The sequence below is a fragment of the Ambystoma mexicanum genome, chromosome 11 (assembly GCF_040938575.1).
Source record: "Ambystoma mexicanum isolate Mex_15411 chromosome 11, UKY_AmexF1_1, whole genome shotgun sequence".
NCBI classification, from domain to species: domain Eukaryota; kingdom Metazoa; phylum Chordata; class Amphibia; order Caudata; family Ambystomatidae; genus Ambystoma; species Ambystoma mexicanum.
Genome location: NC_090934.1, coordinates 1,328,593,463 through 1,328,609,259, shown reverse-complemented (window position 1 = coordinate 1,328,609,259; position 15,797 = coordinate 1,328,593,463). Strand labels below are relative to the sequence as shown.

At 46.6% G+C, this 15,797-nt stretch overlaps 1 protein-coding gene across 1 annotated transcript in view; it reads left to right on the top strand.

The window, feature by feature from the left end:
* Positions 1-364: 364 nt before the first annotated feature.
* The window catches only part of MYO5A (myosin VA), a 937,291-nt gene continuing 921,858 nt past the window's right edge, over positions 365-15,797 (top strand). The window contains exon 1 of the mRNA XM_069624847.1: positions 365-659. Coding sequence (XP_069480948.1) covers positions 633-659 — 27 coding nt within the window. The 5' untranslated portion in view covers positions 365-632. The remainder of the gene's footprint in view (positions 660-15,797) is intronic.

Here is a 15,797-nt window from a genome sequence, read left to right as displayed (position 1 = left end):
AGTTATGAAATGTCAGTAGAATTGAAGAAGAAGACAATGTTTACGCATTGTCTCAGTGTACATTTGGAGAATGACCACTGATTATAACATGTTGGCGTTTGCCTTGAAAACGGGCTACAAAATAACCCAAATGCTATCATTATAGCTAATATGTTAAGGGGAAAATGCATTATACTGCGTCTAGATAAGCATACCAACAGTAGAGTGGAAGTCATTTAGATTTGAACGCACGTGCGGAGCAGCAACAGGAATCATGCAGCAGTGAAGGGGTTAAGAAGCGAGATTTCAGGCTTGCTTGCATTTCTCCGAGAAGGCCCGGGGTTTATGCTGCTGCCGCCGGTTGGAGGCAGCGCGCGCCCAGCAATTGAGCAGCAGCAGCAGCCTGTGCATCGCCAGGCCCAGCGCGCACCTCCCCACGGTCAGTCATCCCTCTGCATACCCACAATGCACCGGGGCTGAGCCCAAAATAAGAATCTGGGCAGGTATGACGGCTGAGGCGTTGCTGCTGGCAGCCGCCCTGATCTGAGAGACCTGCGCTGCTGCCGCCGGGGGTGGGGACCTCTGTGCTGGCCGCGAGGAGGACCGTCTGAGGAGGAGGAGCAGGAGGAGAGGGTGGTCGAGTAGCCAGCGGCATGGCAGCTTCCGAGCTTTACACCAAGGTGAGTGAATGCCCGCTGCTCCCCCAGGCAGCAGCTCCCGCCTGGGTGGCTGCTGGTTATTTTAGGGGCAGGTGTGGCGGGCGTGGCGAGCTCAGCTGCAGAGTAGGGCGGCCCCAGCCTGGAACAAAGGAGGCCGCCGGGCACTGGAGGGAATGAATGAACTGCGCCAGTGTGGCTGTCCTGCCGCGGGCCCTGCACGGGCTGCTTGCTGTCACTGCCTGAGAGCTGTGGCAGAACCGTGTGTGTACACCAATGCCTGGCCCAGCGCTGCCACATGCCAAGACCCTGTGCGACTCGCTGTGTAGACGAATGCCTGGCCCAGCGCTGCCACACAGAACATCCCGGCCCCGTGCTACTGCCACAATTCAAGATCCGCATGTACACCAATGCCTGGCCAGCGCTGCCACACAGAACATCCCGGCCCCGTGCTACTGCCACAATTCAAGATCCGCATGTACACCAATGCCTGGCCAGCGCTGCCACACGTAGAGCATCTGCCCTCACCGTCTCACTCTCGACCGGGAGCAGCTCGGATGCATGACCCCTTCTTCCTGCTGTCATGCTGGAAGCTGCACACCGGTTACTCCCGCGATTCCTGTCATTCGATTTATCATCTCCTAATTTACTGCTTTTTCAAAAGATGCAATTTCTAATTGTACAAAAACTGTATTTTATAGACCCACAGGCTGCAACCTGCAGTGAGGCAGTGACCAATCCGTCTTTGTGCTTTTGCAGCTAGTAGAACCTCTCTCTGTCTGTGAGTGCTGGCCGGGATAATTTCCTGGAAGCTGACAAGCGTCTCTTCATCCCCGTGTGCACTCCCAGGACCCTTTTTATGAAGCTTGCCAGTGACGTCATCCCTCCATCTATTTGTGTGCTGGTCGGGCATTCACAATCCCTGTGCTGACACGGATAATTCTGCAAAAGTAAGCTGGAAGGCACCCGCGGTCTTTGTGCACTGCACCGCTTAACACCGTGTTCTTATGGCAAGTGGCATTGCATCCTCCCGGTGTTGGTAGAAATCCTGCACATTCTGTGTGCTGGCTGGTTGGTATACGGCTATCTCTGGGTGGGCTAGTTAGTGGGCTCCAGAAAAGCGGCGTACTTGCTTATTTTGCTTCCTAAAACAAGACCGAAATTCTTAGCAAAAAAAAAGAAAGCATTGGCAATGCCAATAGTCTGTGCTGTGCGTTCGTGTAGGCATGAGAAAGACACTTGCAAGGCACTGTCGTAGGGATATTAGTTGCCCATTGATGGTAGGAAGCACAAAATGGTGCAAGTACCTGGGCATCTAGTGGCATATGCCTAACACTTAAACACGAGCCAAAACCTTTTGGCTTTGCCAATTCTTGTTTTTAACAGGAGACGGTGTTTATAAAGCGAGTTGATGAAGGCAGACCTGGTTAAGACCTTTTTATTACAGCAATAGTAGGTTTACCACTCCAATTAAATCATTAACTGCTTTGAAGAGACACTTTGAGTGCAAAGGTTGATGGTAAGGCTTGATTAAGCTTGCTCAATGACTTCCCATGAAGGAAGTGTTTTGGGTTGGGAGGGTCAGAAACTGGGTGCGAATGGCCACATGGATTAGTATGGCCCAGGGCAGTCAATTGGTGGGCAAATACACCTACACGTTGGGTGTCCCTTCTCTGCTGCCATTTCTACCTGGGCATGCTCAAATTCAATCGTTTCTGCTTATAGGTGGCAGTTCTGCCACCTGATATCTAAACTAAAAATGTGGAGTTACTGGTATGCACTTGTCCAAACATTTATGCCACCAACGATCAGTGGCGTCGCCAGGAATCAAATTTAGGAGGGGCACAGAGGGGGCCAAAGACAAAAGTAGGGGGGGCACAGACAAAAGTAGGGGGAGAACATGGTCACTGCTCGTCTTAGGTGGGGGGCATAGAGGGGGCACATGGATCCACAGGGGGGCAGCCCCCTCAGCCCCCCACTTGCAACGCCACTGACTGACATTTTGACTTGCATCGGGTTTGCATATACATTTCCACTCTCCTGAAAATCCCTTTCCTCCTATCTTCGCAAAATACTCTTACCTGAAATTCTGTTCTGGGGCTCTGGAAGGCTGCCCCCCACCTCTGTGTTCCATCAAGTCTTTTGTGCGGGTGATTATCTAGTCCAGGGGGTAGTTCATCTTCGATATTTATAGTCGTTTTGTAGATATTTTGGCTTCTGCTGAAAGGCATTTAGTGCTTTTGTTTGAACAGTTTTTGAAACAATGTATATTTCATGACCTGTCAACATGAGGTTTAATGTCTACAATTGAATGTATGTGTGCATAAAAATGTACAATTGGAACGTACACAGGAATTATTGGACCTAAGTGAAACGGCCCCTCTTGTAGCGATATCTATTGATCTACTCTACATTTTATGGATACCTTTACAGCCAGGTGCGTTATTTTATTAGTATTTGTACTGTACACAGCTGCCGTTTGCATGGTCTGTCTGAATCTGAAAGGGAATATGGTGGGTTTGGTTATGATATGATAGGTTATTAATAACGTGCTTAATACCCAAAGGTTTCTAAGCGCAGACCTGGGGATCGAACCTGTGTTGCTCCATGTTGCTTTGCTTCCAAGGCGAGCACTTTTCCCCCTGAGCTATCTCCCGTGACTAGTGTGGGTTGGGGGTGGGGGAAAGCAAATTAGCTTTCCTGTGCTGGTGCATGCAGACTGGGGAGTATCCTGAGCCCTGTGTGCGGCTGCGTTCCTGGTGTATTTTGCCACCAGCATTAAGGCATTTGTGTCCAGAACAGAGATCTTGCGCGCACACAGTGCTGGATGAATTGACAGGGACATAAGTAGTTGTGGCGGGGTATTAAAAAAGTTGTGCGGGCGTGGCATAGTGTGCTTGAGTGTGGTTGTTGATTAGTTAGTGGGTAGAGTTAGTTTAGGCTGCGGTGAGACATTAGGGACTACATCAAGTGTTATTGTCGACCAGTTCATCTTGGTGTGCATATAGAATTAATCTAGCTGCATAGTATTAATCTGGCTGTGGAACACATTAATCGTGTTGTGAAGGAATACACTTAGGTTAGCAATGATGAGTAATCCAAAGGTACATAAAATAAATCTGTGCAACAAGTTAATCTGGCTGTACAAACATACTTCTAGCTGTGCAACAATGAATGTAGTTGTACATGGAAAACCATATTCTAGGTGTAAGAATCGATGGCGCTGTCCTGAGAATCAAACTAGCTGTGCAACACATTAATCTGATTGAACCGAGATTCACTGCCCACAGGTATAGTAATGGATCTGTACATGAATCTAGCTGTGCATCCATTGTCAAGCTAGCTATGCAGCTAGGTTTATTATGCACTGACATAGCAGTCCATCTCGTTGTGCAATCATCTTGGTGTGCATTTAGTTAATGTGCAGTAGCTGCAACAAATCAAATCTAGCTGTGCATAACAAACCAGTCTAGCTGTGCAAAAAGTCAATTTAGCCGTGCGTGCAGTTAATCGGGCTGTGCAGTAATCTCTAGCTGTGGGACAAATCGATCTAGTTGTGCAGAAATAACTTAATGTAGCTAAAATCTGAAAATAAATGTACTTCACATTTTGTCTCTGTAAAAAAAAAAAAAAAAGTAATCTAGGTTCAACAATCTTTCTATATGTGCAACCAATTAATCTACCTGTACATTGTTCTAGCCATGCGGTCAAATTAATATGACTGATTACTGCAAACCTAGATTACTTGTTTCAGAATCCAGCTGTGTAATAAAGTTAATAGAGCTCTGGAGAATAAACTAATCTAGCTGCAACAGTCAGCCAATGGCTGTATAAAGAATTTGGCAGTGGATTGCCTTCCCTTACCTGGCAGTGCAATAGTCTGCTGGGCAAGGAGTGTGGAAGGCGGAAGGCGTGGGTGCAATGAAAACGCTTGTCTCCCTGGTCACTATCGTGACTATCCATGGAGGATTAGGTAAGTAACCGGTTCGGCGAGAGTCACGTGATCCGCCAATTGGGAGTGTGGGGAAGAAGCAGGGGCTGCTGGGATTTGGATGTGGTAGCAGGGATTCGGCAGAAGTCTGAAAAATACCACCAAACTTTCAAGTATACTTGCCAGGGGTCAAGCGGCTGGAATATTTTGGAAAGAGCTCTGTAGTTCGATTGAGTGAGCACAACCGGATTTTGGTTTCCTCCTCCACATTATTATATTGATTTTAAGTGTACATTTCTGTAGTACTCTCTCTAGGGGGGGGGGTCGCACCTTGTGTTTATTACATTGTACAGGATATTTTACCTATTATCTTTCAAATCTCTTCAGTTCGTAGGTCATCAATGTGTTTCACTGTGTCTCCCCGACAGACAAATCAGTCTCTGTATTCTGGCACACATCCCACCATCTATGTGTGTTCTACTTCATGCTGGGTCTGTGTTGTTCAGGAATCGAGTCCCTGTCTGTTGAGGCATGCTCTATTTTAATAAAGTCCAAAAGTGAGGGCCAACAGAAATGTCCCAACCTATTCTTAACAAGCCTTTTAGCCTCCTCGCTCACTATAAGCTTGTTCAAAGACTAGCCAACAGAACTATTCATAAGCCTCCTCTATACATGTTCAGTCCTACTCTACAACACAACATGAGATGCTCCACTAGGAAGCTCTGCACTTCCATCCGTTTGTTTCTGTACATCGTCTTCCTTCAGGCCTCTCCATGTCCTCTAGCTCTCAATTTTGGGTAGCTTTTCTCGTCTGCCTCACCACAGCCCTCTTGTGAATGAGTAAAGCCTCTCCACGGCCCAGGGATCCCCCTGCACAGATCTTGGGGCTCTCCACAGCCCATGTTTTCTTTGTATGATAGATTATTCCCACTCCCCCCCCCCCCCCAATCTGGGTCCTTGTCAGGTAGACCGTATTCTTCTCCTCTTGCCGGGGGTCACTCCATCTCAGCTTCTTCTTTGTTTAGGCTTGGGAGTTGGGAGGGTTGCGTCCCCCACCCTCCCTTCACCCTTTTGGTGTTTATGCCGAAGCCCAGCCCGCGTCTTGAGGGTGTGGATTCCTTTTGTATCCAGCAGTTTCTGCTCTGCTATTGCCAGCATCTCCCTGGTTCCCCAGGGTGCATGGAACAGAATATCTGCTCTCTTCCAGCTTGTCATGTGTATTGGTTATTCTCACATCCCCTTGTAAACCAACTCTGGATTGGTCTGTCGCGTGGTAGGCCTGTTTTGGGTCTCTTGATTGGTCCTCTTTGTCATGTGGTCTTAATATGTTTATAATTGCATGGCAGCTACCTCCTTATTTGTGAAATGGTAAGCGGTCTTTGTTCTTACATTATTTGCTGCAATGCTTTAAAAGGGCACAGGGACCTCAGCGCCATCTTGGAATCCTCGCTCTCCTCATGTTCCACAGCATCCATCATCTGCAGGGAGAACTGGTGTGTCTCTCCGGCTCGACCACTCAGTGCAGTCGGGATACATTCTTCCCTCCGCTTGTGCAGTACACCTGACTCGCTAAGCACTCACAGTTCAGGAAACATGTTTGTTCTGCCTGTCGCCTACCCCCTCGCCGGTCCCCCTCCTCCCCTCTCCGCTTCCTCCCCTTCCGAAGATTTGTTGGTTTCCTCGATCAGCTTCAAAGCTATGCCTGTTCAGCTGTATTTCACTGTTCAGGAAATCGGTTTACTTTACTGTCGTGAAGCACCGTTTGTTCCACTGAATGTCCAGTTTTTGGGATGTACTCCAGGTCAGGATCCATTTCTCTCAAATCCTGGGGCTGCTGCAGCTCGGTTATCTTCCAGTGGTTGTGGGTCTTGTATGTTGAGAGAGGGTGACCAAACCAGGCAATCGAGCAGCATACACATTCGGGGAGGCTTAGGGTAACGGCTGGATCATGGCAGTCCCCTGTGGTTTGGCTTTCTCTGATAAAAGGGCAGTGAGTTCCTCTAACTCTATGGTCAACCACTCCATTCCATAAAGCGGCTCCACAATACCGTAGGTATCTTGGAGTGGGCACTTGACTGGTTAACCTCCTCCCTCAGAGATCAATATTCCCAGGTTATTCTGGGCTCTTTCTCCTCACCCACCTCGATCGCCACCTGCTGTGTCCCCCAGGGCACCAGGGCTCCAACTTTTGTCCCTGGCTCTTTAACACCCATCTTGCTCCACTTGCACACCTAATTTCTACCTTCTCCCCTAACTTCCAGTGTTATGCAGATGACGCACAGCTCTTCTTCAAATGTCCCTCTGACCCTATCCTTACTTCCTCCATCATTATCCAGTCCTGGTGTACTTCCAATGATATCTGCCTCAAGGCCAGCAATACTGAGATCCTTCCTATTGGGAACCCTTATGCCTCTTTCTTGACCTCACTCTAGACATCCTCTATGGGGTCTCCCTTCTTCTCCGTCATCTGAAGCCAGAACCATTGGAGTCGTCTTGGACTCCTCTCTGTCCTTCCTCCTTCACATTCTGGACCTTGCCAAGAAGGCCCACTTTCAACTCTACCGCCTCAATGAAATTCTTCCTTTTCTCCTCAATGTCTCTAGAGCTCTGGTTCTCTCTAGGCTAGACTATTGTAATAGCCTTTTCCTTAATCTACCCTCTTCTTGTCTACAGCCCCTCGAGCTAATCCACAATAGGGCTGCAAGACTTATCCTTGGCCTACAGTCCAGGGACGGCATCTCTCCTGTCCTAAAAACTCTACTGGCTCCCGGTTGCTGCAAGAATCCAATTCAAATCCCTCTGCATCATCCACAAGGCTGTCTGGGGCAGGGGACCACGCTATCTACAACTGGCCCTTGCAAAAAACACTCCCTCCAGATCTTTACGCTCTTCCAACACCAACTCCTCTGTGTGTAAAGCGATTAGCTAAACAGCGTGCTGGTGGCCGATCTCTCTCCTCGGCAGGCCCCCTCCTATGGAACAGGCTTCCTCTTCGTCTTGAGCCAGATCGCCTCAAATTCTGGAAGCTCCTCAAGATTTTCCTTTTCACCTCATCCTCCCAGTCCTGCCTCCTCTGCTAAACCCCACAGTTGCTGAGATTGGCGACCAGGGCCCTTATGTGTCCTCCTTGGCCCTGACATCCCTCCCCCGAATTGCCTCTGCCTGCTCCCAGCCCTTGCATTGGCACCCAGTTGCCTATGCCACCACATGTCTGCATTTACTTATTTATTGGCAGCTGACCACTCGCCTAGGCACCTATAGCTGCTCACCCCCTAGCACTTCCCTCTCATACACCTAGCACTTACTCCGCTCTCTCGCTCTCTGCACTTGCACATTCTGAATGCTCACAAGGCCTCGTAGGTCCGCCTTTATCTTATATTTTATATTGATTTTCATTCCCATGTTCCCTCCCTTTTGCCTTGTGGGCGCTTTGAAGCACAATTTACTTGATGTATAAGCGCCTTACAAATGCTAACTAAATTCGCCCGCGTGCAGCAAGTGTGCCAGCAGGCATCCCACCATGTCTCTGTATGCAGACACACACCACCCTCTTTGTGTGGGCCAGGCGTCGGCTTTCTTCGTGCTGGCATGCATCCCACTGTCTCCATGCAGGTCAGGCATTCCAGTGTCTGCTGAAATCATGCGACTGGATCAAGACGAAGGTAATGATGGTCGACGTCATCCTCGCTTCTTCCTGGACACTGGTTGAACTATCCTCCCCACACCCTGTCTGGGAGTGCTGCACTACTGGGATCACTGCCCGGCACTTCTGCAGATGTCTCATTTAAGGCTTTTAGAAGTGTTCGCCCTCATTGTAGTTTTTAAAGCTTCAATTCTTTTATTGCATTGATGAAGTATTCGATTAGGTCAGACTTTTTTTATTTTGTCTTTCAGCGTGTTTCATTGTAAGGAATACGTCTAGGCTGCGTTAATGGATTACGGAAATTGTGATTCCTTTAAAACACTATATTGTAACTTCAACTGATAATATAGGACCACAGATGCCTAAGGCTTTGCAGGCTAGTCAGATGGGCACAAGCCATTGTGCACCAGTACCATGTGTGGTTCACCAGTGTCTTGCTCTTATTCTTTTTGTAACAACTTCTTGTCAGTATCGTAATGTTCTTGTTATGTTATGTTATTTGGCATTTATATAGCGCTCTATATATCATTGGTAGGTTGAACGCCCTTGGGGACTGCAGTCCAGGTCAGTAGAGAGTGAGTATAGAAGGGTGCGTGGGTGCACCAGTTATGTGTGCAGCTGATGTAATTGACAGATGGTAGCTGCATCCTAGCGTTAGATGGAGAAGATATCAGTTGAATGTGTGCAGTCTGGTGGGTGGACACCTAGACTGGGTTATTGCTGCGTTAGGCCTGTAGGACGCTTATGTGAGCCGCTAGGCCGGAATGTCATGGGATAGCTGCGTTTTATTAGAGTGATGAGGTGTGCATGGGGTAATGTTCATATGTGAACAGCTAGGCCGAATTGATCAAGGGTATAGCTGCCTTTTATTGTGTGGAGTAGAGAGTAAGCGTAATGATATGGGATGGGAGCAATGCAGCAGGAGCAATTTCTTGGTTGAAGTAAATTAAAATATTAGATTTTCTATCAAGTGTGGCACTTGCCGACATTATACTATCCTGTTTAGATGCGACTCAGGCCAACGTCCACAACTCCAACGCCAAGCGTGGCACCTGCCAACATCCAAAATTCCATCTGGGTCCGGCACAGGCCAATGTTCGTCCAAATGTGGTATTTGTTAATATTCGACAAAATGTAACAAAGTGTGGCAATTGTTAGCATTCATGACGCATCTAGATCCTATCTGGTGCAGGCTAATTTTCATAATTCTAGCCAGGTGTGGCAATTGCTAGCATTCAAATTACCTCGGGTCTGGCGCAGGTTAATGTTCACACTTCTAAATAGGCATGGCATTGCTTACATTCACAGTTCTGAGGTAAGGTAATGTTGAGTGACCGGGTTTTCAGGAGTAGAGTAATTGCTCTACTCTCCACCCATGCCACACTTACTTTTTGGTTGCTGCTGGTTGATTACTGGTCGCTGGCTTACCCTGCGGACACCGGCCGACACTTTCTGGCGCTGCCTCTGTTGGAGCCGCCCTTTGCCTTGGGGCCCTTAGCCTCTGTGGAACAGAGATGGTCATATTTTGCCTCTGCAGATGTTATGGGCTACAAATCCCATCCATCGTAGCCAAAATAGTCCAAAACATCTGGACAGTAGAAACCCTGCTCTAGAAGTTCGGCCTAGTCTTCTCCTTTTGTCAACTAATCACGTTGTGTTTTATAATCCAGGCCTCGATATGTGGTTTGTTGGAGCCCATATTTTGATCCGTTGCTCGCGATTAGCCAGATGCAGGGATCCTGCAGTCGCATACAAACATTTATGAAACCATAGTCTCCACCCCGCCCAAGCCCCACCATTACGAGAGCAGAAAGTAATGAAAAGGAATAGCCCATAATCTCTCAACTGTTTGTATAGTCTGCCTACTCCCAATGGCACTGGGTGAGGTGGGCACGATGGTAGGAGCATATCTTTCAGGGAGGGACTTTATGAAGACATAGAAGATTGGGGGAGAGTGCTCTTCTTGTGGGTGTGTGACATGTCACAGGTGGTGGAGCGAGTATGGATTGTTGGTGATTTAATAAGTCGACAGGGGTGCGCCGTCAGTTGGCCTGTCTTTCAGGTAGGTCTACGTATGCTATAAGGTATCTGGCATATGTGAGTGGTTGTGTGATGGGCTCTGGGTGTGCTCAAGTTTGCCCTTAAAGGATAAAGCATGGACGCTGTTAAGATGAGGGATTTTATACATTGATCCAGGCTGTTGGGCCTGCTGTAGCTTATCTTGTAAATCTGGGATCTGGGAAACCTCGTCACAGTGGCAGTTTTGCCACATTTTGTCTTTTTTTTTCATATATATATATATATATATATATATATATATATATATATATATATATATATATATATATATATATATATATATATATATATATATTGGTATGGATGGCGGCGGTGTAGCCTCAACACTCACACCAGAAAAAATACAACCCACTAGGGAGCAAGGCCTAGCAAACCGCTTGCAAGGAGAACAAGGTTTATTCTCATAACAAACAAGTACACAATAGCAAAGAACTCTGCTGCCACGTAGCGCTCTGACAAAAATGGCATAAGCGGCAGAATATAAGGGCATGCAGAGCCATCAGTGACATAATTTACATGAGTTACAAATCCAGGTATTTGGTTTGGACGACCCTATAGGTATACGACCTGCTCCATAAGGGATGCCATGCCCTTGACCCCAGCTTCTCCCGCCCATCTTCTTCCACGTGGGCTTCTTCTTCGCACATCATAGGGGCGTCCAGTTGTTTAATTGGCAATTAGAAATACAGAAAACATTGCACCCGCTATCTGTGGCCTAATGTGCACCTGGTACTGCAGAGGTGGCCGCTGAGGCTACATTCAAGGTCACGCTATTTTACAAACCCCAGTTCGATCCCAGGCGCGTCAGCGCCGTTTCAGTTCTTCCCAGCCCGGACTTAGGTGTGTTACTTTCCCTCCCTGGCACCTTGCAGCACAAGTAACAGGGACCTGGGAACTTCTGCTATGATCTTTTGGGTAGATGGCAATCTAACGGCTTATGGGTGGCGGTCTGGGACTGACCTGTACTCTGGAATTTTGGGGTCTTGGGAAAAGGGCATCTAGATACTATAATTTAGAGTCTGGGCTGGGGTAGGTCAGAGGCTCTTGACCACCTTCTCGTGGGATAGCTGCTTTCAGTGAGCTCTGGGCCTCCTCGTGGCTGTGTAGGGCAATTCCCTTCTGAGTTACATGGGCTGTTAGTATGAGACAATGAGAGGTTTATGAATCTGTGTGGATTTGTCCTTCCTCACGGCTGCCCAGGCTGCAACGAGCTCCTGGGTTCTCACACGCATTTCTGTTTTGTGGTTGGGCCTGATGCCCTGGCTGCAGCGCAATGCCAGGCCTCAATTTCAAGATGGCTGCGGATCACCTAAAATGGTCTTCTGTTTTCTAGTACAATCTACTCGCAGTTACATAATCTGCTACAGCGCAGCTTCTATTGACACCCCCCTCACTCCCTCCCCAACCCCCCCCCCAGCTCCTGCAACCTTCCCAAGCCCCTACACTTCACTGTTAGGCCTCTTCCGCATTCAGAACCTCTTGAGGGGAAGGGGGGGGCGCTGGGACGATCGTCCCGCCTTCCCAACAGCAGCCCCAAATCCCTTCTCCCCCACCTCCCCGTCCACTACCCTAAAAATCATTATTTTAGATTGCTTACTCTGCCCCTCTCCAAAAGAAAAATGCAGTGAAATGGCTGCATTGGAGGTGGTCTGTTACCTTGAAACACAGCTGACGAGTGACTGTTTGACATGACTGCCTTGTCATGACCCTTTTTGTTTTTTTGTTCTAAGTGCACATAACCAATTATGTATTTATTTAATTTGTGGACGTTTACTAGACTGCCATGTTGCATTTCAGCCAATAAATAGTGCTATGAATTTTTTTGCTGAGGCATAGGCGGGAGTATGGTGGTAATGGTAAAAACCTATGGTGGTTACAGAACCATTTGTTTTTAAAATACCTCTTATTTGTAAGTTAGATATGCTTGAGCTGTTTATCATATGTGAAGTACTGCTTGGGGTAAATGAGTTATTTACCCCATGCAGTAAATATCTTATATATGATTATTATTATTATTTTTTTTCTAACTTGCTTAACACCTGAGTTTGGTATCCAAGCGCGGATCCGGGATTCGAACCTCTGTTGTTCTGCATGGTCTTGCTTCCAAGACCAGCACGTTGGCCCTGTGCTATCCTCTGCAATCCCTACTCCTAATTGGGGTTCACGCTAAAAATAGGGAGTTTTTCAAAAGTGTAATGTTTACCATTTTCATCATAGTCCTGATAAGGGCTGCAAAACAATAGACGAACAAGGCAACTACACACAGTTGTGTAGTTCCCTTCAGGGATGCCAATAAATCGGGGAGTTAAGTGGGCCCATAAAGAAATGGACGCATCTAGTCCATTCACAGAAGATAACAGCAGCAAGAGTCTACACGGCCTCTGTTCTACCCAGTTACCTTGAGTGGTTAGAGACCACAGTCTGCAGCTTTACCGCTCGGACTGACTTTTCTCAGTTTGAACCCTTTTAGACATGCTGTTACTTTGATGCCCGCCTTGTCTCTTACTTTTTTTGATGAAACCATTTTATTTCGTTATTGATAAAGCAACACAGCACAGGCAGAGTATTCACCACTGTACGCAACGGGTTTGGGCCCGAAGACGATTCAGGACCGTTTGCGTGTCTGGTGCGGGTCCGTCGGGATTGCAGGTTGGCACAGAGTCTCAGTTGAGTGGCAAGCGTGTGGTTCTATTTGCCATCCTCCCTTTTCTGGCAAGCTCAGTTCTCGGGTACGTTAGTGCCACAACTGAGCAGCAAAAACACACAATTCATAAAGTCGGTTGCCCCCAACCTAAAGTGGACTTTGCCTTTTGTTACCCATCGCAATTTATAGTGTTGTCTATGGAATAGTCTTCAGTTTGTTTCATTAGTTTACATATTTTCATCGCGTACCCTTCTTTGGTGCACAAAATGTGCACTCGCCACTAGCCATTGGCTAGTGACCATTGACTCTTGGTGAGTAAGAAATGGTGTGCTGTGTGTATGCGTAGAATTGAGGTGGCAAGTGACTTTTTATGGCTGGCTAGTTGCTTCCAACTTGAAATTTTTACCCCTGCATATTCCTCATTAGCTTCTAGCTGGGGTCAACTCCTTTGTCTTGGAAGCAAGGTTCGAATCCCAGGCTTGGAGACTGGACTCCGGTATTAAGCGTGTTATAAAAGATTAATTAAAATCTGTGGCTACTGCAGCGCCCATTCACACACTATGAAGAATTTTCATTTGTAGGCCTTTTTTCCATGGTGAAACTACATTCAATATTTGGCAGACTCTTTCTTAAAATCTGAGGATAATGTATGTTTCTGGTTCTATTTGTGCATTCTGCAGTGATGTTTTGGTACTGTCTGCGGGACTCCGAGCATGCTATCGTCCAGTTGTTTGCAGCAAGCTGGCGGCATGCGTGAAACCATTCACAGTGGATTCAGGTTGATAACCTCATAAGAAAAATATAATTTTCCTAACGACCATTTTTGAAGATGTGTGTTGAAATTGCTTTTATTTAATATTGTGGGTTGTATTGTAAGTTTTAGTAGCTATTGAAAGCGGTAATGCACATTTATCCACTTTTCGACTGCAGTAGTGTTTTGTATACATTAGTAAATTTAAAGGAATGGTTCGGTCAAAAATGTTTATTGTCCCTACGGGTCGGCCATGTGTTTTTAAGCCTAAGTCGCTTGATTTTAGAAAAATTTCCTATGGACCTTACCCGAGTTTTCGTCCATTAAACGCACGCGAAAACAGGCATCAGGGCGCTGCCATTTTCTGATAATCCGATCACTTGCCGCATCACCCTGGCTGACCTGCTTTTGCGGCACTAAATCATATCCCCTGCCCCTGAGCCTGACATTATCAAAACATTCTTATTCCACGCCTCTCTCTGTGACGTTACTGTGCTGCGTAGGCAAATGCGCCCAGTCATCTTCTACGCGACTTCACACAGAACCCGGAAACCAACACAGATCAACTCACAACACAGCGCGCCACAATTCGGAATATGAAACTGTACTTTCAAATCAAACAGCAACACGGTACATTTATTTAACATTAAATGTTTATAGAATATTCAGCAATTGGAATATTCGGAATGTCATCTTTTTTTTTTTCTTTTCTCTCTATCTGTAAATCCTGTTCCGTTTTATCGTGAGTCACGCGCTGTTACTTTATGGTACACAGGGTGTTGGTTTTCGTTGAAAGAAGCACTTTGGTCGCACGGTGAACCGCAAGGCTGTTTCATCAACTAGGCACTAGGCCAGCGTAAAGGTTGATATGTTGCATCTTGCCGCTAGTACCGCGTAAGGGCATATGGGCCCTTGGCGATCGTCCTATAAGATTGTCAAAGTGGTGCAGTTGTTTACGATAAGCTGCAGCTGGCGGTTGAAGAAACCATCTGCCGGGGTCTGAAACTGGTGGCAGTAGCACTAGGGTAGGATATACCTGTTTTGAAAACATAAAAATTATAATTAGTCTCGCCAGCCGATCTTTATTAATATTATTCATTTTATTTATTACGGCCGATCTGAAACTTTTTGCTTTCAAGGATAGTGCAATGGAGTATGTTCGGCTCTAAAATCAATGTGAAAACTAACGAAATAAATCGAGGTTAACACGCAATGAGAAACGACTGTTTGTTTACATGCATGTGGAATGTGGACCTGCATTCCCATGTGCCCGGTACAAAGACGATCCCACAAATGTTTTACTTGCTCTTCATTCATTCATTCATCCATTCATTAATTCTTCATTCCGGTATAAAAGCGTCTAAAGAGTTACTTACATTATATTTGCAATTTCCATTGTGTCTTTGCGTGCGTAATGCAGTCCGTAAATCCCACTGTGCTCTTGACAAACTCGGTCTAGTTTCAGAATTTTCTGCCTTATAGTCTTTTACGTTATTGCACCCCTCCTTCAAATGAAGTCCTTTCGGCATGTTCCCTGTCTCTCAAGGTCAAAAAACAATAAAGCCTTATACTGCCAGTGTGAGTTGTGGGCCTCTTCAGGCCACCAACTGAAAATCAAAGCCGCTGACCTTCACTCTAGACGAGCATACATTCTTACTTTGCAACATCCCGTAGTAAAGCCATCTGTGAGAACTTGAATTTTCGAATCCATCTATGTACTAGGCCTCAATGTGCAAATGTGAACTGGCTTCTCTCCCATCTGCAACGGCTCGCTTGGCGCGTTCTGAGGCCCCCAATTTTGTCCTCGTTGTCCGTGAGCTTTGCAGCCCTAGAGAACCGTAACTATGGAGACATTGACTTTTTGGGGGAAGGTCAGGGAAAGTATAATGTACCCGAGGAGTTGAGTTGAAAGTGAGATTTATTGTTTGTTTTATTATTTGCAATACGCAAGCCTTGCGAAACTTAGTTACAGCAACAAAAATATGTCCATACACATATTGACAAGATCAGCGATATGAGGTGAATAGAGAGAGAAGTCGCCACCAGGATGGTGAAGGGAGGGGTTAGGGTTAGCATACTTTGTATGAACACTGTACAATAACATTTATTTACAA